This window comes from Cardiocondyla obscurior, linkage group LG01, assembly GCF_019399895.1.
Source record: "Cardiocondyla obscurior isolate alpha-2009 linkage group LG01, Cobs3.1, whole genome shotgun sequence".
Taxonomy (NCBI): Eukaryota; Metazoa; Arthropoda; class Insecta; order Hymenoptera; family Formicidae; genus Cardiocondyla; species Cardiocondyla obscurior.
The window spans coordinates 5,552,388-5,574,138 of NC_091864.1; the positions used below are offsets into that span (position 1 = coordinate 5,552,388).

At 45.6% G+C, this 21,751-nt stretch overlaps 1 protein-coding gene across 1 annotated transcript in view; it reads left to right on the plus strand.

The window, feature by feature from the left end:
* Sfl (N-deacetylase and N-sulfotransferase sfl) overlaps nucleotides 1-21,751 on the plus strand; it is a 94,051-nt gene that overhangs the window by 19,819 nt on the left and 52,481 nt on the right. Inside the window, exon 2 of the mRNA XM_070656021.1 lies at nucleotides 10,437-12,228. Within this exon, the coding sequence (XP_070512122.1) occupies nucleotides 12,053-12,228 (176 nt within the window). The 5' untranslated portion in view covers nucleotides 10,437-12,052. The remainder of the gene's footprint in view (nucleotides 1-10,436; nucleotides 12,229-21,751) is intronic.

Genomic DNA, 21,751 nt, shown 5'->3' on the forward strand with positions numbered 1-21,751 from the left:
ACACAATTTTACTAAATTATAAATTTATGCGAGTTTACGCAAGGGGAGTTACGTACATCCGAGTAAGTGCTTACGCGTTAATAAGGCCGGGATAGCACGGGATTTATCATAATTACTTGTACATGCAGATTTTTGCTCTCCGGTTTTTTTTTTTTTTTTTTTTGCGCATCCAGCGGTTTAATCCGCAGAAGTAAAATACCCCGCGGGTAAAGACGACGACGGTCGACAACAACGACAACGACGAAGCTTTAAGCGACGACGTCGTGGACGAGGGATCGTAAATCCGCGTCGCGGAAGTTGGAGAACGAAGCGGAGCTGTGCGAGGTGAACTCCGGAATGCCTAGGGGCAAAACGAAAAAGAGAATGTCGAGCTGCGGCGGGAACGAGAGTCGAAGATGCGCTGGTAATGGTTGCAGCGGCGGCGGTGGCTGCGAAGGTGTGCATCACGGCGTGCTTGGTACAACGTAAGGGGGGGGGAGGAGGGAGGGTGGGTGAGGAGCCGAGGGGGTGACCTGAGCGAGCTCGGGATGGTAAACACGAGAACCGTGCATCATCCGAGAATCGAACCTTCCCTCTACGTCCCCAGTGGGGTCTGAGATCTCCGCGCGAAGCGAAATTCAATAGGCCATTCCCTTTTAAGAAATGCATTTCGATGCCGACCCGCGCCGGCTTTGACGCGGAAAGGTGTGAATTTCGCAGTCCCTTTCCGCGTCACACGCGAAGAAGTAACGAAATCGCCGGGCGCCACGGAATTTACCGCTATCGGCTGAAATTGAATTTTCTTCTCGGGCCAAGAAATGCGACGGCAAATATCTCCCGATGCAAGGAAATACACATATAGATATGTATAAGCAGCGCCGGTGAAATTTCTTCGTCTTCGAATAAACGTTACATCCGGAGCCTTGGGTAATTGCGCGGCACGTTAATGCGCGAATTCGCCGCTTTGCATTAATTAACGCGACTGTCTATTAAGTCGCTGTATGCATTAAATAAGCCTGAAACGCACGCGTTTACTCGCGGTAACAGTGCGCTTACGCGCCGCTCCGAACATTTCAATAGGCTCCGTCAAATTGAGTTGATTGAAGTCGAATAGCTCGTTATTGTCGGCGGCGCGGGCGCAGCAATTTCGTCGCGCGGCATAAATTACTATCACTCGCGAATACGGGCGCTCTTGTTTCCCGGACGTGTGCACGGTAAGAATTAATATCGCGACGTCTGATTTCGATGCCGCGCAGAAATATTGTTCAAACGGGCGCGAAATCCTGAGCAGCTTCGAGGACAGCTTCCGGGCATGTCTCTCTCCTTCCAGGGCAGCACACGTGAATTTAATTACCATAAATCGTGGCTTACCGGTTCGCAGCGCGGGCACGCATTCCGTTTTACAGTGCCATCATTAGTGCAAATATCGTAGCTAACGTTCTATCCCCTGCAAGTCGGCGCACACGACAGATGTTAACACCGAATTAACACGTACAACGTATGACTACACGGCACCGTGGCAAGTTAACAGCGTTGCCGGGACGTCGATATGATCGCAATTTCAGCTTACAACCATAATTATCGCGCACTGCACCCAGCCGTATGCCCGAGTGGGCTCTACTAAAATGTACTTTACCGACCATTAACTGCGAGAAATGTATCTCGTCGGTCGTGAGAGCGCATCGACAGTTAGAAATAGTTTTTCTGAGACGAGGCATTTGTCATCAGTTTTACGGACGTAATAAATTAAACCCTCGCGGTACGTTTGTCGGATTTATTTAAAATTTACGTCGCGAAAACACGAATTTTTTTTCAATTCAATAAATTACCGCGAAGTAAACAAGGGAGATATGGTTCATTCGTTAATATTTACAGCGTCAGTTGGGTGCCGCGAATAAAATTGGGAAATTCTTTAAACGGAAATTGTGGGAGGAAATGGATTTATTAGGATTGATGTAGAAACTGCACATTGGCGTTTAGTAAATAGCAAATATTACAATGCACCCTAATCATAGCCGGCATATAATTACGCGAGTTAATAGCATCGTTTATTATTAAAACGAGCAGGAAAGAGTTGCTGTATTACTAATCCACGTATAATATTAATCAGCAATATTAATCGTCGTGCAAATATTGTAGTTCTGGTGAATTTAATAACGACATCGATAACCCCGCCTGCCGCGCGCGCGCACGCTCCTCAGTGTGTTTGAGCAAGTACTTCCGTACGCGGATACAGAGTCGTAATTAGACGCGCTGTACTCGTCGAGAGGAGCACTCGAAAAGTAAACGAGGGGACGAGTGAGCAATAATCCAACAAAGACGGACGTGCTCACCCACACGAAGCCTACGGTGAGGGACAAGCGCACGTGCGTTCGCATTTTCTCCTTCGTATACCGTTCGTCGACTCTTCGGCCAGAGGTTCATTAGAACTTTCGCACGTGTGATCTAATCGAATCGCAAAAACGTGGCAGATTTTCGGCAAACGGCGACTAAACGCAAAATAGCAGCGATTATTTAGGCCGTACGTTTCTCCCCGCCCTTCAAAATGCACGAGGTCTCGTTTGAGTTACGTTCAAAGCAGTATCATATCTTTCCGCGTTGTTATTTCCTCGGAAATTTCAATTTTAATTATAATTTCAAACGACTCGTAAATGAGACGCATTTATTACCCGCGCTTTATGTCGCGCGCGCTCGTTTCTTGAATGTCCCGGTATGACGTACAGCGCCGGCGGCAGCTAATTAATAATCAACGTAGCAGTTCAGAACATGATACATCATACTTACTCTCCTCTAGAATTTTAACGCAAAAATAAGTTGTTCATTTTCGCCGTAGCGAGAGGATCACGAAACTGACGGAGGAACAAATGGGCCGCGGAGTAAGCGATACATCACACTGATTATGCATTTTATATTCCCTTTTTATTTTATTTTATTTTTTTATTTTTTTTTTTTATCCTCACGCTCATCCGCTCGTGCGATTGTACATATTTTACGCACCTATAATGGCGAAGGTATATACTCAGTTTTCTGATTTTATCGCGCTGGTACGCGTCATCGCTGATGCGTTCACGCGCCGCGTTCGCATCTTCAGACTTAAAATATTAACTGCGACGCGAGTTCGATCGCGGATGAAGCACACGCAAGATGGAGCAAAGCGGGATGGATATATATTTTATGTGTCGCTTTTCTGCATTCTTTCCCGAGCCCAGGCTCACGTAAACTCCCAATGTGCGCGCGAAATCCCGTGGGCGGTGAGCAAGAACGAGCGACGGGTCGCGAATTATGACGACACGTTAAATATTGCGCGATATGGACAGCAGTCGTAAAGAGGCGTTACCGCGCCCGTCGATATGCGTATGCGTCTATCTATCTCCAGCGCACATCTCGGTTGTCCTGTCCGTCTATCGCTGTGTGCGCAACAGCGTTGAAATGACAGCAACACTCCCGATAGATCCGTTTTCCCGACTGTGGTCACGACGGGTAAAAATACGCCGGCCAGATATTCCGCGGCAGCCACAAATGCGCCAGAAATTGCAACAGTAAAATCCGAAAACTGTCTCCGCCGCGAAACGACAAGTGGAAATAATCGCTCGCTTTAATCCAAGAAATCCCCGCGGCTCGCGCGGAATAATAAAACGCGTTTAGTTTAGTAAATTAGCAGCCACTTGATTCTCTTATTTTTATAATTTTTTTTTTTTTTATACTGTGCATTTTACGTGTGTTCATAAAATAGATGTTTTAATTATCACAAAATTATTTATAAATGATAAATATTACAGACATTAAAATTTGATAGCTCGACGTGCAGCTAAACTCTGGATTTTTTTAACTGGTTAAAAATAAACAACCGAATGCAAAAACACTTTTACACTTGTAAAATATACGTATCTTTTTACGTATCGAATAATAAATATTAATGCAAACGTTTAGTATCTGTTTGTACGCTACGAAGATATTACATGAAACATAAGAAAAATATTTTCTTATCGCAAAGCACCTACGCACAGTATCATCGGCTTCCGTTTTTTCAAGACTTTATCTTCCATCGCGGTATGTTAGGCTTCCTCTCGTCTCGCGTTTGTTTCCATAATTATAATCGATATTTTTCTATTTGACGCAGTAAAAACACGTAAAAAATAATATTAAATTTCTTACTCAACGCTGCGCCCTCGAAAAAATAAAAATGCTATTGGACACGTATAACGTTTCCCTCTTTTTTTTTTTTTTTTTTAAAAATTTGAAAAAAAGAAAGAAAAATAGAGACTGCTAGTTTACCCAAAACGATCGTAAAAAGTCCGATGTAATATGCGCGTGGTACGAAAAAAATCTCCCGCACGCCTCGTCGGCCAGTTAATTGCTTTTTAAGTCGAATAATATGCGGAGGTCATGCTTTATTCGCTGCTTTTAAACCACTATCGCCCGTGATATCTTTTTCGCATTGCCAAAATTTTATCTCCGCCAATGATTGCGCTATTTCGACCGTTTAAATCCTCGAAACAATTTAGAACGTCGAACGAATTTCGATCAGTTAAAGTTCGCATCTTTGCACGTCTGAGACAAGTCTCAGTTTGTTACTTGGCAAAATGTCATAAATAAAAGGGATTGGATTCTGATATTATTGAAATTTTACGGTGAGATTTTTTACTTGTTCAACTAGAAAAAATCATGCGACTTACCAATCTGCATGAGCTTCAGCGGAGGTGTAGAGTTCTGCCGGTGACTGTAACATAAAATGAAACATATTAATGTAGACATGTTAGTATTTAAATTAATGTAAAAGTAAATCTCTATTTTTATAAAGATTTTATAAAAAAGAATTAATTCTTACCTAAAAGTTGCTCCGCCGATGCATGATGCCCTTCCCGGGCCTGCTCCTCCTCTCAGATGGGACGTGTCGAGTCATCCTTCCGCGCACAAGTCACTCGCGAACACTCCGACCGTGATTTTACAATCGCGAAAATTAATAAACACTTTCGCGCGTTATTTCTCGACACTCCCGTAAAAAATCAATCGTAAAAAAACGCCGGAAAACTAGCGACACTCCCGAAACGACCGACGAACCGGCTGCGGTTCGTATAATTATTAATTATCGGCGGTGACGACACTCGTTGATGATGGGCGGATGCAGCTGCGTCGATCTGTAACAAAAAAAAATATATATATATTAATTTTAGAAATGCCACAAGTATAAGCTATTAGTTCTGCGTTTTATAAAAGTAATTCTTACCTCTGGGGTTGCTCCGTTGATGCACGATGCCTTTCCGAGGCCTCCTCCTCCTCTCAGAATAGTAGACCTTCCTCTCAGATCGTCTGGACATCGTCCTCGCGCTAGTCACCTGCAACAAAAGCCCGGATTGTTAATTAGAATTGCGCGAGTCTACGCAACACATCTGAAACAAAAAGATTACTGCGGAGAGATAAACGCGGGATATAACTTACTCTACGGAAAGGAGATATACTCACACGTGTTCTCCTCTCACGGATAATCGAGAGGAGAAAATAGTTCTCGCGGACCGGGCGGTTTTCGTTAAACGGAAGTGCGAATTTCGGTACGGAGACACGTGCTTGCTGTGCAGTGCGTAGTACGTGTGTGCTCGCGCGACCGCTGGAGAAGGACAAAGCGAGAGTGGGAGTAGTGGAGAATATACCTAGCGCGCGGCACGTAGGCTCACGCTCGCTCTCACCCCGTCTCCCCCGCCTCCCCCTGCCTTCTCGCGGCTATCTATTCGTTACACTTGTTTGATTTAATTGTAATATTTAATTAGTATGTCCAGACAAAGACCGTACTTTCACCAGATCGTCCTCGATCTCGAAGATCGCGAAGACCGTCTTTGCTTGGACATATTAATTAAATATTAAAATTAAATTAAACCTCAGAATCGCCGACTTGACAGCCGACGTTGACTCTCGCTTGGCGTGAAGCAAGCCAAGCGAGAGAGAACTAATCAGCGTCGGTTTTAAGTGGCAACAATTAAAAAATTAATTTATGCGTCACCCACCAATTTTTTAAGATAGGATATTAACTTATTAATGCTAATTTCACACCTTTCTCTCCGACTTTAATTACACGTGCAACGTTACTCCGCTTACCCCTACGTTTTAATATATGTTGTGTTCTTCTCGTGTTACTCAATGGATTGCAGGTGTCGCCTTGACACTCGAAAGCCTTCCGTGTAATCGCGTTGCTCCCGGGAGCGAGCGGTATGTAAATTCCTAGCTAATTTCCTCACCCGTCTACGCGACACGCTCATTTCTTACGGCACGTGGGCTTGTAATTATCAAGCAGGATATTTGATTTCCTTTGCGCGAAGGCAAAGACACGTTCTCGTGTCCATTTCCCAGCGTCTTCTCGAAATGCTCCGTGGCGCTCGCGCATACTGATGCATCTTGGAACACTGCAGCCTCGAACTTTGACGTTTCCGGAATGCAATTAAAAATACGTCTGTTTGCTTCGCGAGTGCGTCTAGCACGCAAATTGCACATAATTTAATTGTGTTTGGCTGGATAACAGTTGCGTATTAAATTTTGAAATAATTAGTCAATCGTGTTTGATTCTTTTCTTTTTTTTTTTCTTTTTCTTTAATTTTGATGCAACTGGTCAATTTTTTTACAGCTCAGTGGTTATACTTATCGCAGATTTAGTCTCGCAACGTTGTATTATAGTACGCGTTCGAGCACGAAGACTCGCTGACAGTTTGACATCGCGACGTACTTTGAGGCAAGTCGAGTGTAATTGGCACATCGAGCGAGATCGTTCGTCAGTCGTGCATAAATAATGAACGCGTGTACATAACAATAGAACGTCCCGTGCGGCTCGTATTTCGCGAGAGTTACGTTTGCACACGGGCGCGAACCAAAAACCGTCCGTTTCTGGCAAAAGTCACAAAGAGACGTCGGGCTGGCCGGGATATTATATCGCGATATCATAACGCGCAGCAACCCAGGGGTAGAGGGAAGGGAGCGGCGGGCCAACGTGCGAGATGACTGTATGCATATACACGTTTCTCGGATTTAATTTTGCGCTTCCATTCTGGCCGAAAATACGTGTACGTATAGGCATTCATTTCACGTGTGCGTGCGGGAAAAACGGCGCGTATATATACGTGCAGCGAATTGCGCCGGAAAGCGAGAGACCGGTCAGCCGAGCGAGCGCAATAGGCGTTATTTCCGGCCGTTGTTTTTTCGTGCTCGCTGCCGAACACGGCCGACAAGAAAAAAAAAAAGGGAAAAAAAATAGAGGTATGTGCGCGATAGATTATAATCCAAGGATCACGCGGCGGGACGTGACATATTGCTACCGGCGGAATAAATATTTTGGTTATCAGTCGGCACGGAAATCGTCTCTCGTGCGACCCGGCGACGCATGTCGTATTCGCGTATTACCGATTTCTTTATCAATCCACTTGCGATTCAATTGAGTGGTCAACACAACCATGCATAATGCACTAACGCGTGGCCAACAATTATTTTTTTCCTTGAAATTGTTGCAAAAACCGCTCGATTGGATAACGAAAGTTAGCCTACGCGTATTAATATGTGATAACATTTTTTTTTTTTTTGCAGAGTATAAAATATTTTATAAACTCGGAGTCGTTTTATTGATAATATCTTATGCGCGGTATCGCGATAATGATATCGGAAAATAAGAAAAATCGATCTTTGTTATGCGGTGCGACAGCAGGTTATTAATTATCATAAAATTCGGACGAGCTCGTTAATGCATCTTAATTCCTTCGTTGGTGTTGCACGTTTTAATATAAAAACTTACGCTTAAATAATTGTATCGAAAAGAGAGGAAACTATTTTTGCTTTATGTTTTTTTTTTTTTTTTTTTTTTTTTTGCGAAAGACGTGATGAATTTAGCGCGTGCCCTATCTTCGAGAAATATGTCTCGCTTGGGAGATTTCTATATGTACGAAACACTCTCCTGGGAAAGTCCTGTTTTCGCAGTGCTTTGTTTCACGCCGAAACTAAAAAGGAGCGCACCAATCATGCCGCAAGAAACTTCGGCGTGCGACACTCGTAGATCAGTATCGTTTTTCTCTGCCCAACATGCGATAAAACATTTATAAACGAGATTACCCGTTTGTTTTAAATTTAGGTTATCCGTGGTTTCTTTGTTTTTACTTTTTATTTTTTTTCTATTTAGGTTATCCGTTTTCTATATTCGATATTATTTATCATATTTATGTGGCGTAATTTAACTTTGTTCGCATACCAACGTGTAGATCGATTTCTCGCTTCGCATTAATATTCAAAAATATTCGAAAACTTTTCTTTGTCGGGTGTCCCTTTTTATTAATTACTGATGCTAGTCTCATTTTTAATTATAAAACGACAGAATTGAAAGAAGCGGCTGAAGCGGATTCCGTGGAATGCACTTTGTAAAATAAACCTCATCAAGTTGCACTCGGGTACTTATAAATACATTCGTCGCGGGCCGGTGTGCGTGCGTGCATGTGTGTAGAATATTCTATGTGGCCCGAATGAAATTGGATCCGGGGGTTCGCCCGGAGAACGAAGAGAAGGCAGCTTCGCCAAGACTCTTCGGCAGGGGCGAGGAAGAAAGATGGTTTCGTTCGAACGAATAATCAGGAGGAACCTCCGGTAATCATTTTGTGCCAATCGAGTAGTTTCCTCGTGCAATCTCGGCCCCGGTGCACCTACGTGGCTTCGCCCTCTAAATCTGCGCACGTGATGCATCCGACTAACGACCCTCCCGGGGAGCCAAAACGTGTCTCTCGAATTAAGCACCCGGCATCGGGTAAATCGAGAAGGAGCTCCGTAAGGAATTATTTCTGCGCGATAAACGAATCGACTACGCGCGGAGGCGGAATTCGCGTGAAAAAGCTCGGCTCTTCGACGCGTAAAGCGGAAAAATATTATGAGATTGAACGCGCTTGAAAGAGTTTGTTGCGCTGGCGTTGTCATATATCTAAATAAGAACGAAGTAACTACAGCTATAAATTTTATTTACTGTCGTTGTTTAGCAAGACAAACAACTTTGAGGTTGACTAAAGAATGTCGGATAAGTAGCTGGAATACGTTTTATGACGTTACGTATGTGGAAGGCTTTGAAAGATGCTATCTTATGCTTTATTTATAGCGTCATTTTCCCGCATCTTATGTGTTAAGACTTTTATACTACCTAAATTGTTTATCATATAATCAAATAGCACAAATTAAAAAAAAAAAAAAAGAATTATAGACGTTTATAAATGCATTTATTTTAATCGTTTTCAGTAGGTACATACGTCATGTAGATTTGAAATTATTAATATACTGAATAATATGGTATTGAAAAAATAATTCTTTATTTCACCTCTCTGGTGTAAGAATACGTAACAGTTTTCATTTTCACGCGTAGTGTTCAGGCATTCGTATTGCCATCAAGTTTCATTTCGATGAAACTATCCCATCATTACACGTCACTGAATCAAAGAACGGAGGATCTCTCGATCTCGAGAGGAGAACGGGGGGGGGGATAGAAAACCGGGGAAGGTATTGCCAAAGTTCGACAAGCCATCCCCGTCCACCCATTAGCGTGTCAGTCATTCCGGCCGTGTAATTAAATTCCGTGCTCCAATGTCGCCGCGCGGGTTTCCGCTTTTCGCGAACAAGTCTTTTTTGAAGCTGCGGCATCCATTTCCTTTTTCTCTTTCTCCCTTTTTATGTATCTTTGCCTTTTTTTCTCTCTCTCTCTCTCTCTCTTTCTCTCTCTCGTTTTCTCTGCTTGATTCCTCGAAATCAGCTCGGCGTTTTCTGTGGACGGTATCAATATTTTTCCTGTAGAAAAATGTCGGGTCAGCTCTCAGGGGATGCGGGGAGGTGGAACGCCGAGTTGCGCGTAGGGTGATATTCTTCCGGAGGGTCTCCTTGATGTCGATTCTATCCATTTTCACGTTTTCCCCGCATTTCTTACCGCTCCGCAGTCTCATTTTCAATTTATCCCCGACGCCTTTTATCGCATTTTTCGTCTCTCCCACCCGGTGCCATAGAGTCCGGCGAATGGACTCGCGCGAATATAACAGAAAGTTTGTATCGCCGCGGGGCCGTTCGTTTAGGACGAGAGGTCGAGGGAAGAGGCTGATTAATGGACTTCTCGCTGAAGGTGGATATGTAGCCGGCGAGGAAAAAATTAGCCGGGAGGTGACCAACGACACCAGAGAAAACTGCACTATTGTTTTATGTACTATGACGGGATTAATTGAAGTTGTTAGGCACCGCATTTAGTTGGTGTCGCCTAATTGTCCTTCAACAATCGTCTCTTTATGCATTATTAATTTGCGCGACTATCGTTATCAATACTTATTTTTATTATCTTGAAATAATGCGTACGCAAGAAAGATTTAGAGAATTATACTTTTTGATTAAATTTTTATTTACTACAATTAAATTAATAATTTGCTGTTTTATATGTTCATTTCTCAGATATTTCTTTTCTACGATTGTTACAGAGCGATATCATGGGATTGTTCAGCGCCGCGCGAGAAGGATCGTCGACGCGAAGAAATAAACTCCGAAAATTGTTTCGCGTAAGAAACACTGCGCCTGTACATCGTTCCTAATTGACAGATAGAGGAAGGTGCCCAGCGACGGGGGGTAACTAGAAGCGGGAATGAGAAGAAGGTCGGGCGGAAGACACGAAGCAGCGTTCGAAATTTACGAGTGAGTTGGTTTGCTTGCACATTGCGGGGTTCAAGATGGTGTCTAGGGGCGGTCGTGCGCCGTAACAAATGGTGCAGCCGTGAACCCGCTCGCCGTGCAACGACACCGGAAACAGGCGGCAGCTATCCGGCAAGCTGAACGAACGAACGAACAGGGAGATCCGCAAGAATCTGCGAGGACACGGATGTGAAGCTTGCCCCGGCCGTTTCTCGCGTGGCGTATTGTTCCGCGGCACGAAAGCCGAACTGCGGGTGCCGCGTTCATTTGAAACAAAGTTGCACGGAAAGACGAGACGACTCTGTGAAATGCCGGCAATGGTACGACGAGCGTTACGCGACGATCGTCCCGCGAGAGAACGTCTCGCGACCTTCTAACACGCTCGTTCGCAGCTCCAGAAATGACGCGGTGGTGTCGCGCGTCTCGACATTGAAATTCCGGTAACCATGGTCGATCCGTAGTAACCTGGCCAGATGGGTTAAGAAATCACGAGACACGCGGTTCACAGCACGGTTTTGGGCTGACTTGCGAAATGCCGATCGCGCCGCGAAAGTGCAACAAGTGTCCAGATCTTTAATGCCGAGATATCATCGATGTTATTCGACAGACAGACAGGGGGATTTGATCCGGGACCGATCGGGTTCGCGACCGCTTCGATCGAGAGCCTCGAGCAGGGGAACCGCCGTTGTTAAGTTGTGCGTGCGCGACGCCGGCAGGATTAAGCGCGTCTAATGAACTTTGAATCCGTTTCGCTCATCGCGGATCGTCTCGAAATTTCTTCGTCAAAATCTCCTTTGGCGGTCTAAGTAGATTTACTACCGCTGGGGGGAGGGGGGGGGTAGAAAACGTTCGACCAGCGCATCAAGAGTAAAGAGGTCTGACGCTGTTCGTTAACCTCGTCAAAGAGTACCTTCGTCGTGAGATCAGTGGACGTCGAGCAGTCTCGAGCTGGGATTTTAACTTAATTTTAACCGTCGGTTTCCCACGAATTCGAGGATTCGCGTCTACCGATATCGTCTCCGTCAAGACGATAGGTGGAAGAAAGGAGACATTAATCGTTTATACGACACGTCGCTCACAATGAGAAAAAAACTAGCGTCGTCGATATGCGTGTCGATGTTTGTTGAAACGTTTCGCTGTTGCACGCTCGACGAAGGATTCCAGACGCGAATCCATGGCGACGAAAGTGCTATATGCTGCGCAGACGAAAGGAACGTTTACTACGGATCGTCGACAGTTCTTGGAGCTGCCACCTGATTTCTCGCTGGCAGTTCCGTTGGCTAACGTAGCAGTGTCGCTTACACACGGCAGGCAAACACGTCCTGCGAGACACGCTCGAGGACAGAAACTCCGCGATAATCCACGCTGAGGTGTTGTCGCATCCGCAGAGACGTCGTCGAATGAGACGATGGTGACGAGGATAACGATAAACGAAGCTGGCGTTCCTCTACTAGGCGCCGTCAGCCCGCGCTATGTCGTCAAGCAGGCGACGGTGAAACGATGCGTCCTGGTGCTGCTGCTCGTCTCCATCATCAGTATATTATACTACACTCACTACATTATCAGCAGTGGACCGCTGTCCAGGTAAGTCCGAGCAAACCGCACTATTATTTTGAATGCAATCGTCGATCGGCATTAACAATTAACGTTTAGGAAGTAATCAATTATCTTCTTTCCGAATCTCGAAATTAAATCATCTTCGTGGCCGATAAGATATAATCTCGCTAACTCTCTGCCACTTGTTTCGTTTTAAAGGTGTAATTAGAAATTTAAATCGTCTCAGGTACCTTGAAAACAAGCTCTTCAATTCTGAATCGGGAAAAGCTATTATTTGCCCGAGAACATTTGCAGCATTTGCGTAAACAGAATAATGCTTAATTAGCGGGAGATTTTTATGCGCGGCATCTGCCGCTGATGAGACTTTCGCGAACTCTTTTTGCACAATAATCCGACGTGTTTATGGAAAAACGCTCGTGCAGCTTCTTCAAATTGTTGACTGCCGTGGTCAAAAACGATGATAAGAATGCAAAACGACGAGCGTTGCCTTTGCGTATCGCCGTGCAGTAATATTACGTAAACTGTACAACACGTGTAGCGTCTGTTATTTATAATAGCCGCAATAATAGCATGCAAATGCAACGAGAAAATATACGTCGCTAAAGACCGCGGAGGCGAGCTTTAAAATAGAGAGAGGGAGATTAGTAATTGAATGGCAAGAGACGAGTCGTTTGACGATAGATGAAATAGAATGGCGACACTTTTAATTACTTTGTATGCAATCAAGCGGCAAAGCAGACCAATTAAAAGCTGCGAGCTGGCTAGCCGTCACGCTCGGCCAGTTCGTAACTTTGAAATTGCGTGGTCGCGTGCTACGCTGCTGATGGAAGATTCTTCAGCAAAAATTTCGCGCGTCATAGACAATTTCATTGACGTCTTTTTTTTTTTTTTTTTAAGCGGTAGCTACGTATAAAAAAAGTAGTATTGTTATAAACAAACAGCAATTATTTGTAGTGAATATTATATTATAAATATTGATAATTACGAGATCAATAATCTTCACTGATACCAGTGACCAGAACTCTATTTGTAGCAGAAATTGGTAATTTTTTTATTTTCTCATTAAAAAGGTGAAATGTTACGTGACAACGCGATCGGAATAATTAAGGTAATAATGTAGACAGATCTCGATAATCAATGATAAAACGTCTACGAGCTTATGATTTTAATAATAGTCGAGATAAACGCCAGTCGCTTTTATCTGTAATCGCGAGAAAAGCTTCGAGAACGCGACGGATAGTAGACAAGGGGAAAAAGGGGCGCATAGGTATACATAATTTTTCTCGTGGCTTCGCGCGAAAAGTAATGAACGCGCGCCGGAATTCCGCGGAAAGCAGTTTTTATTGATGGAAAAATATCGGCAGTATCAAGGCGCGTTGATCTCACTTCGCGGTAACGTATTTCCATGTTTTGCGGTAATAAAATATTTTTGTCACGCAGCCGGCACACCGTCCATTACACGTAAATACATACGCCGCCGCCGTTATCGAGAGGATCGCGTACAGGGAAATTATACTAATTACTTGCGATAATCGAAGAATAGGAGACGCACGAAATTATCATCGGCGATGTTGCGGGATGTTTCATATCTTTAATTATACACCGCGCAGCTGAGTCTGAAACGCCGCATTAATCACTATTAATTACAGCCTCGCCGGCTTTTTTTTCCGCGGCAATAAAATCTTCCTCGGCCCCTTTTAATTTTTATCGTTCAGCGACGCGAAACGTTCAAAAATATTTTTCAAAATCGCACGGAACGTATCTTTGATCGCTCGCTCGGCAAACGAGCAGTGCGCAAACGAGGGGAAATAGTCGTGAATTTTAGCGGGCACAGATCTCTCCTACGTCGCGTTGATAAGCTATCTGAGAATTCGTATGTGAGGAAGCTCAAGCGATCTGCGCAAAAGACGAAATAGTTTGTGAACTCAGCGAATTGGCAGGTACCTTCGGTCTTAGAAACGATCCTATTTAAATGTACGAGCGCAAGTACATCTGCGCGCGCGGGGGCGTACATATGTATGTATAAAAGTTATACATGTTTTCCGCGATATAACTGGCCCGATTCCAGTTTTCTTCAGTATATATCAGAGCTTAGTAAGATTGCCTGGCTGCGATGCTCGTCAGGGAGAGAAGTAAATTCACAGTTAATTAGAGAGAAGACGAGCAGCCACTCGCGATTCAAGACGCTCGCTCCGGCTCTTCGATTCCATTCAACCCCCGGAGCCACAATAGCGGGACGACACGCAAGTACGGAAACTCCCCGTGTATGCGTTAAAAAATATAATAACGATCTCGCGGAGCGGCGTGCTTTCAAAATATAGTGCCCTGAAACGAGACGTGTGTCGCGTGAGCGGCGGCGCTCGCCGGTATTTCCAAAGGTGCGGAAATTATATTGCCGCCGATGTTTTAGCTATTACGTACACGCGAAGCTTCGCATTTTTCTCGCACGGGAATCGAAGTAATTAAAGTATAATTTCCCGGCCACGCGCTACGCGACCGGTCTCGTTGAGTGAGAGCTTAACAAGTTTTCTTCGGCGCGTAGCAGGCGTGATTGTTCCAAGAATCGATCTCCTCTCCGAAATATCGCCTGTTGACGGGGGAAGGGGGGGGGGAAAGTTTGGAATACATTTTTCGCGTGGCGCGGACCGGAGTCATGAGAATTTAAACCACTCTTTTACGAGCGGCAAAAACTCTTTTCCCAACGACAGATCGTAATTCACTTAGCCGTGATACTAACGGGCGTATCTGCTGTCATAAAATATTTTGTATAATCTAGCGCGGCGTGCTTCATATTGGAGACCGTGGAGTCAAGATATACGACTCGTAGCTGCGCTGCCGTGCGCATAGATCGAGAGAGAAGAGAGGCTGCTGGCGCATAAATCCTCGCGCTATCGAAAGCCGCTTGATAATGCCGTGATCTTGCGCGGATCAATCTTAGTAGATAAGCGGCGACACCGTAGAACTCTGTAGTCGATCGCGGGACGCGAGTATCCGCTCCTGTCGTCAATCATCGAGTTTAATACACTCCGATACGAACGTGACGTGTAATATCACATCCACACCGTGGCGCGCGGCCCTTTACGACCATCCATATAATCCAGGCCGAGCAATCCTATTGGCAAACACGCGAGATGATATCTTGGAAACAGTATTGCGAGACATTGCATCTCTGTATTTATAATTGCATTGTCAATTTAGATAAGGCAAGACGGACTACGCGCGATTTATCCAAGTCCGATACGAAGCTCCGGATCCGGGATTGATCATTCAATCGAGCCCGACCCCGTGCCTCGTTCGTCCGCGTTCGATGCGAAACGAGATTGTTTTATTATCCGAATTTATCTTCCGTTTCAAGTGAGTTTTAGGAAGACCGTAGTTAAATTGGAGTTGCTATTGAATGGGTTGATTGTGATTGAATTGCATTTGTATTTCACGGTGTATCACGGTGAAAGTGTTATAGCGCAGGCTCCTCGGGCGACGAATATTTTTAACACCCGTGTCCCCGGTCGTCCTGCAAAGGCGCGTTATCGCGGCGGTGGTAACAAATTAGCGGGATTCACGAACGTTCCACGGTAATTTTAGATCGCCTAGGATTCTGCTTCGTCGCGATAGTGTCAGCTGTCGCAGCGTCCGCAGCTACGCGTCGTCCCTTTTTGCGCTCGCGTGCGCTATCGCGCGATAAATCGTTGTTTTACATTTTGGACAGTGACGCGTAAACGCTATTTAGTGTGGGACGCCGGGGTACAAAGGCAGCGGCGGGAAATTTATCGTTAACGGTGCCGCGGCACATTTTTGTGAGGGGTTTTTTTTTTTTTTTTCCAGCGCCGCAAGTCTTCCCCGTGAGAGCCGCGAAATAATATCTCACTTCCGTCGGTCGCACCGCCGACAAAAAGTACATTCATCTCCGTTGAATAATTCTTTCGCCATTAATCTAAGAAATCGCGATTACGCTGTCGTCACGTTGTTCGCGATGTACACACGCGTCAACAGCGGACGGAGGAAATTGCGCGCGAAGCCCGATGGTGCCAGGAAAAAGCGTCTTTCCCCGTTTAAATGCGTGCACGCGTGCTGAGAAAACGGCGGAAACGCATTCGTGCGAGATACAAAATACCAACTTTTCTCTTTTTCTTTCGCTCTCCCTGTAAAGCGAGAAGCAATCGCTTGATCTGTTTCACGGCCCAAACGTACTGTGCAACGTTAGTGAAGAAAGAGAGGCGCATCCCCTGTCGTGGGACGTGAAATGCGACCGGATGTTTGTCGCACGCCCAATCAGCGTCAATTCAAGCCTTTTTCTCTCTCTCTCTCTCTCTCTCTCTCTCTCTCTCTCTCTCTCTCTCTCTCTCTCTCTCTCTCTCTCTCTCTCTCTTTCTCTTTCTCTCCACTGGTCTTACGTCGGCGCTAAGCTTCCCACACGCACGTACGCAGTTCCTTCCTATCGCTAGCCACGCGCCTTTTGCATGATGCATCTCGTACTGCGTCGCGCTCTTGAACTCCACCCGGTGACCGCGCCCATTAAAACTGCCGAGCGCGATAAAGCTTTTCTATTTACGTTTCATAAATCAGCTAATAACATAAAAAAAAAAAAAAAATGAAAAGGAAGTAGAATTTAAATCCTACAAAATTCGACATAAGTGTAAAATAGCAAAACTTTCGATTTTCGTTAGCAGTTATTAGCTTGTTAATATTGAGTAATATGTATTATTTTATTGGCAGTGATATCTATTGATAGAAAATATTGACATCTTTCGTAAACTTAAAGAAGATTACGTATACTAAAATTTTATTATCGCGACGAATTCTCCGATGACATCCGCGCAAATGTTAATTTAATTTCTGAACTTACGCCGCAAATTACAAGTAGACTTATAGTCCGGCTTACAATCTGAAATTAACTAATTAAATTGCGAGCACGCTGCGAGAGCCCCGCCGACGCGGCGACCAGTATCGCGAGTATCAGGGATAGAGTTTGTTCAACGTAGCGATGCATTATTCATCGCGTTTATTCGCCTACAGAGTTTCGATTATTTTTAACAATTATCCTCGCGAGTAGTAGTAATTGAATCGTGAAAACTTTCGGTCGCAAATTTCTTCGAGAGTCTCTTACAAAATTTATTCCGACATTGACTTAAAAAACTCGAACGCGCTGGTCCGCACTTAATTAGAGATGTTCTAATAATTAGTTTTTCCCCGCGATTGTCATGTAAAATCTCTGTCGAATTTGCGAAAAGAATATATTACACTTGATTTTGATTAAGAAAGAGAAAAATAGCATTTCCCTACGTCGAATGGATTGAAATATTTTATTGAATATTTCGCGTATCGAACGTTCGCGTTTCAGGAATAAATCATCGGTGTAATTAGAAATCTTTCGATATATTTGTTGATTGAACTTGACTTGTGTATGTTCGGGGGCGAGGGGGAGAAAACAATTTCCAATGGAAATTGCGAAATGGCGGTATATCGGTAAGGATTACCGACTGGCTGGAAGTTTAAAGAGGCGGAGACGATATACTGGCCGAACAAACATAATTTTCGACGTATCCCGATTTCGATGCTTGTTCTCCCAACAGAGCAATATATCACGGAAGAAAGTAATATATGGTACGACTTCGTCTCCGCGAAGGATAATCGCAAAGGACGACGACAACGGAGGCGAATCTTTTGCTTTATCGACTTCCGGGGCCGTTCGGGAGTGGTCGACGGAAGTCACATTCTATATTTACTCTTGAGACAATCTAGCCATTGGTGAGCTATCGGCTTTACTTGCGGACCTTTAGAAATTGATTTTAATTTTCTATACGTATTTTTCTAACATCTAACGTTGCTCCACCTATATTAAATAAATCCCCACATGTAATGCTAAACTTATAAATTTACATAATTATAACATCTTTAATTATATTTAATATTTTTAACGACAGTTAAGTATTTTGAAAGTACTCTAAAAGGCAGATATGGCATTTGCTGCGACGAGCGGGGACGGCGGCTGGCGTACGTGACTTCCCCTTCTTTCGGCCGCCGAATGTGGGGAGGTGTAGTAGGGTGCGTTACCTCTCAGTTCTCTGTGACCGGTGCTCCGCAACACGTCTACGCACGTGCTTCGTGTGAGATTCGACGCACACCACGCCAAGGTCACGTACGCTAGCCGCCGTCGCAGCACCACGAATGCCATTTCTGAAAGTGAGTGTACAAACCCATTAAACGTATTAAGCGAAATGTAAGAGCTTCTTTTTCATTTACGTACTTCTCCGTCTCCTTCGCTAGCTCTCGTACCGCGCAGGTACTCGGATACTAACAGATACTTCCTATTTCCACGCACGACTGCGCCCTAACTCGTTTTAGGCTCTCGTTCGTCGTACGAAATTCCGGCACGGCGACATTTCGCAGACGGCATCGAGCGGTAATTGCTGGCGTGCCGGCAAAAAGAGAGAGAGAGAAAGAGAGACACAAAAAAAAAAAAAAAAAAATGAGAAGAAACGAAAAGAAAGAAGCGCGTGCCGCATAGACGTGGCGTAATTTCAGATCCCCCGTCGTTGTGCCTCTCGCTTTTTATTCCCCTGTGCACCACTACGCCAATTTACGCCCGAGTCTCGTGTGCGGGTGGAGTACGTGCATCGCTTCATCCCTCCCCTCCCCTCTCCTCCTCTGGTAAAGAGGAAAAGTAGGAAAAAGTAGGGTGGCTGCGGTCTCATTAGCGACGGCAACGGCCGGGCAAAAACTCGAGGAGCACTCGACCGAGAGCCGCCGGTCCGTCCGTTTAAAAGATGGAGGAGGGCCGCTGTACGGCGATTTAATCGGGTATCGTGAATACGCGCGTGCATACTTGCGACCAACACACGGGCGCGCGATAGATAAAAAACTCGGCAATTACGGCGAGTTAAATGAGGAGCCGTGAGAGGCAGCCGCGCGGGTTCCGTTGGAGAACTAATCGCGATCCCCTCCGATCGCTGATGAAACGCGAGCACGTTTGCATCGTTACCCTTAAAGGCGTTCGCTCGAACCCGCGCCCGCTTCGATTTAAAGACGAGAATTGAATCGCGCGATTCGAAACGATAATTAATGCGCCAGCTGTAAATGCATTACAATAGACGTTGTTTTCCGTCAGTTTTATATACATCCGTACTTCGATCCCTTTGTCAGGGCGGATCGCCTCGATCGGATATCGTTATTTGAAAATATGCCGGACGATTACGCGAGAGTTCTCTTTCGTCGAGTAAAATTGCATCTTTGCGCTCGCGCGTTCCAATGAATAAAATAGCGGATGTTCGATCAAAGTTACACCCGAGATCAAAGTGGTCTCAGCTCGCAATATTTCACGGCGCAACGTGCACCCTGCGCCGTCAAGAAGACGCTCGATCTTCGGTCAATCCCTCCATTGATTTTTGTTGCGATAACGAGGAAGATGACTTCTATCGAATTTCAAACGAGGAACGAGAGGGGGGGGGGAGGAGAGGAGAGGGCATAAAAAACGCGACGCCACTCGTAAAGTTAATTAAGCGCATTTAGGCGCTCGCAACAACGAAGACGAAATCCATTTACCACTAAATAATACACGTCCCGCGTCCGTATCGCGAATCGTCATGCATTCCGGTCTGGACCGGTCGCGGCACAATGTGGTATGCACATCCAGGCCATTAACATTGTCCTGTTGCTTTCGCGAGTGCGTGAGAAGCGACCCTAATTCTGTCAATCCTGAGGGTGGTCTCCGGTACACGAGGGCGGCCCCGCCGTTGGTGTGCCGGCGATGTTAACTCGTAATTCTCATCGATTCCGGTGTAAATATACCCGGGAGCATGTATACCGGCCGTGCAGGATTTCCGTTACCCGCCAGATATACCACGGCCCGGCATGAATCGCGGAGAAAGGGGCCGACGAAAAGGGAGGGCCAAAACATGCGTATACGCGACAATCGAGACGTGAAATGCAACTCGAAAGGCAACTAGATAACCTTTTCCGCCTTCCCTTCCCCCTTTTTGTTCGCCCTGCGAAGAATTAATAGTTGCGAATATCAGAAGTTGACCCGTCGATAGCGCTCCGAAGTTTTCCGATTTTGCGAGCGAAAAATATCAGAGGTGCACGTTGCTATTGTATAGATTTTTTTTCCTCTTTTTTTTACAGAGTGTAAAATTAGCGAGTAAAGCTGTACACAAACCTCGATACCGCTTTTTTCTCTCTCTCTCTCTCTTTCTTTTTCTCTCTTTCAAGAGAGAAACGAGTTTCCACTTGGTTAGCGCGAGCATGATTCTCCCCCTATTTGCAAGACCGTCGAGCGCGAAACGGAAACGTGCTTACTCGGTTAATCTTGGAATGTAAAGCTATAGAAAAATACACGGCACGTCGGTGATCGGGCTCCCCCGCTCGGCCTGCGATTTGATTTGCATCGCGATTCGAGCCCGCAAGTGCGCGCATGAAACAAGATCCTGTCAGCCGCACGTGAAATTTTGCCAATAAAGCGGCGATCGCGCCCGGCTAATCGCGCTCGCTCGCGTAACATATGATCAGACGCATCCACCGGGCGACAATCGGCGTGATAGCCTGCCAGGCTCCACAGTTGGTCCTTGATCCGTGATCCGTCGGTCGACCATGCGCGCACGCACACGTACACAGGCGCACGTGTACCGTCGTCCACTCGCGTCCGTTATTGGTCACCGGCCGTGGTTTCGGTGGATTTCGATGAATTAGCTGTAGGATATGACGCAAACGCACGGCTATTGTACAATGTCCACTTGCGGATATCTACGTATCGGTTGTGCGGCCATGCAAAGCTCCATTCAAAACGTTTGCGATAGCCTTGCAGCCACCGGCCGGCGTGTACGTACAACCCGATACCTTGTACCCAATATCACGCACACACGGGGAGCTACGTGCTCAAAGAGACTGTTTCACGACGGACCGCCGGCGACGAATTAGTCATCGCGCGCAATGCAAGCGAAATCGCCTTTAAGGCTTTGCCGCTAGTTACTGTATCGAACTGCGACGTTAGAAGCGCAAAATTACGCGAGAAATTTTCCCTTGTCTCTTGTACGTTTGATCGTATCAACTTTGTCGCTTACTTATCGCAACGGAATTTAAACGCAAATTAACTTGATTCTCAAAATAACGTGCGTGGCTTATTTCGCTTTGAAGTTGTCTCCGATTTCATCGTAGCAATTAAGTATATCGTGGTATCATTTATTTCGAGGTTCGCGCTTGCGGTACGGGAGATGAAAATCAACGGTTGCCACGTAGTTTATCAACTCCAAAAGCTGCGGACGGTCCGGCCATAGAACTCTCTAACAGATTCGGTAGTTACTCTCTCGATACGGCGGGGGAGGAGGGGAGGGGAGGGGGAGGGGAGTTAGGATCTTCGCGCGTCAACGAACTCCAGATCTCACATCCGTACAAGCAGTTTCATCGAACTTGGCGAACTTGCTGCAACACGTCGCGGTGCGAAACGCGCGCGCGATCGATACGAAAAACGCCACAGAATTCGTAGCCGAAGCCTCGCAACTGTGCCCGCTCCCACGAGTCGGGAGGAAGGGAGATGCGGCCGCTTGTGGAAGAAATTCGC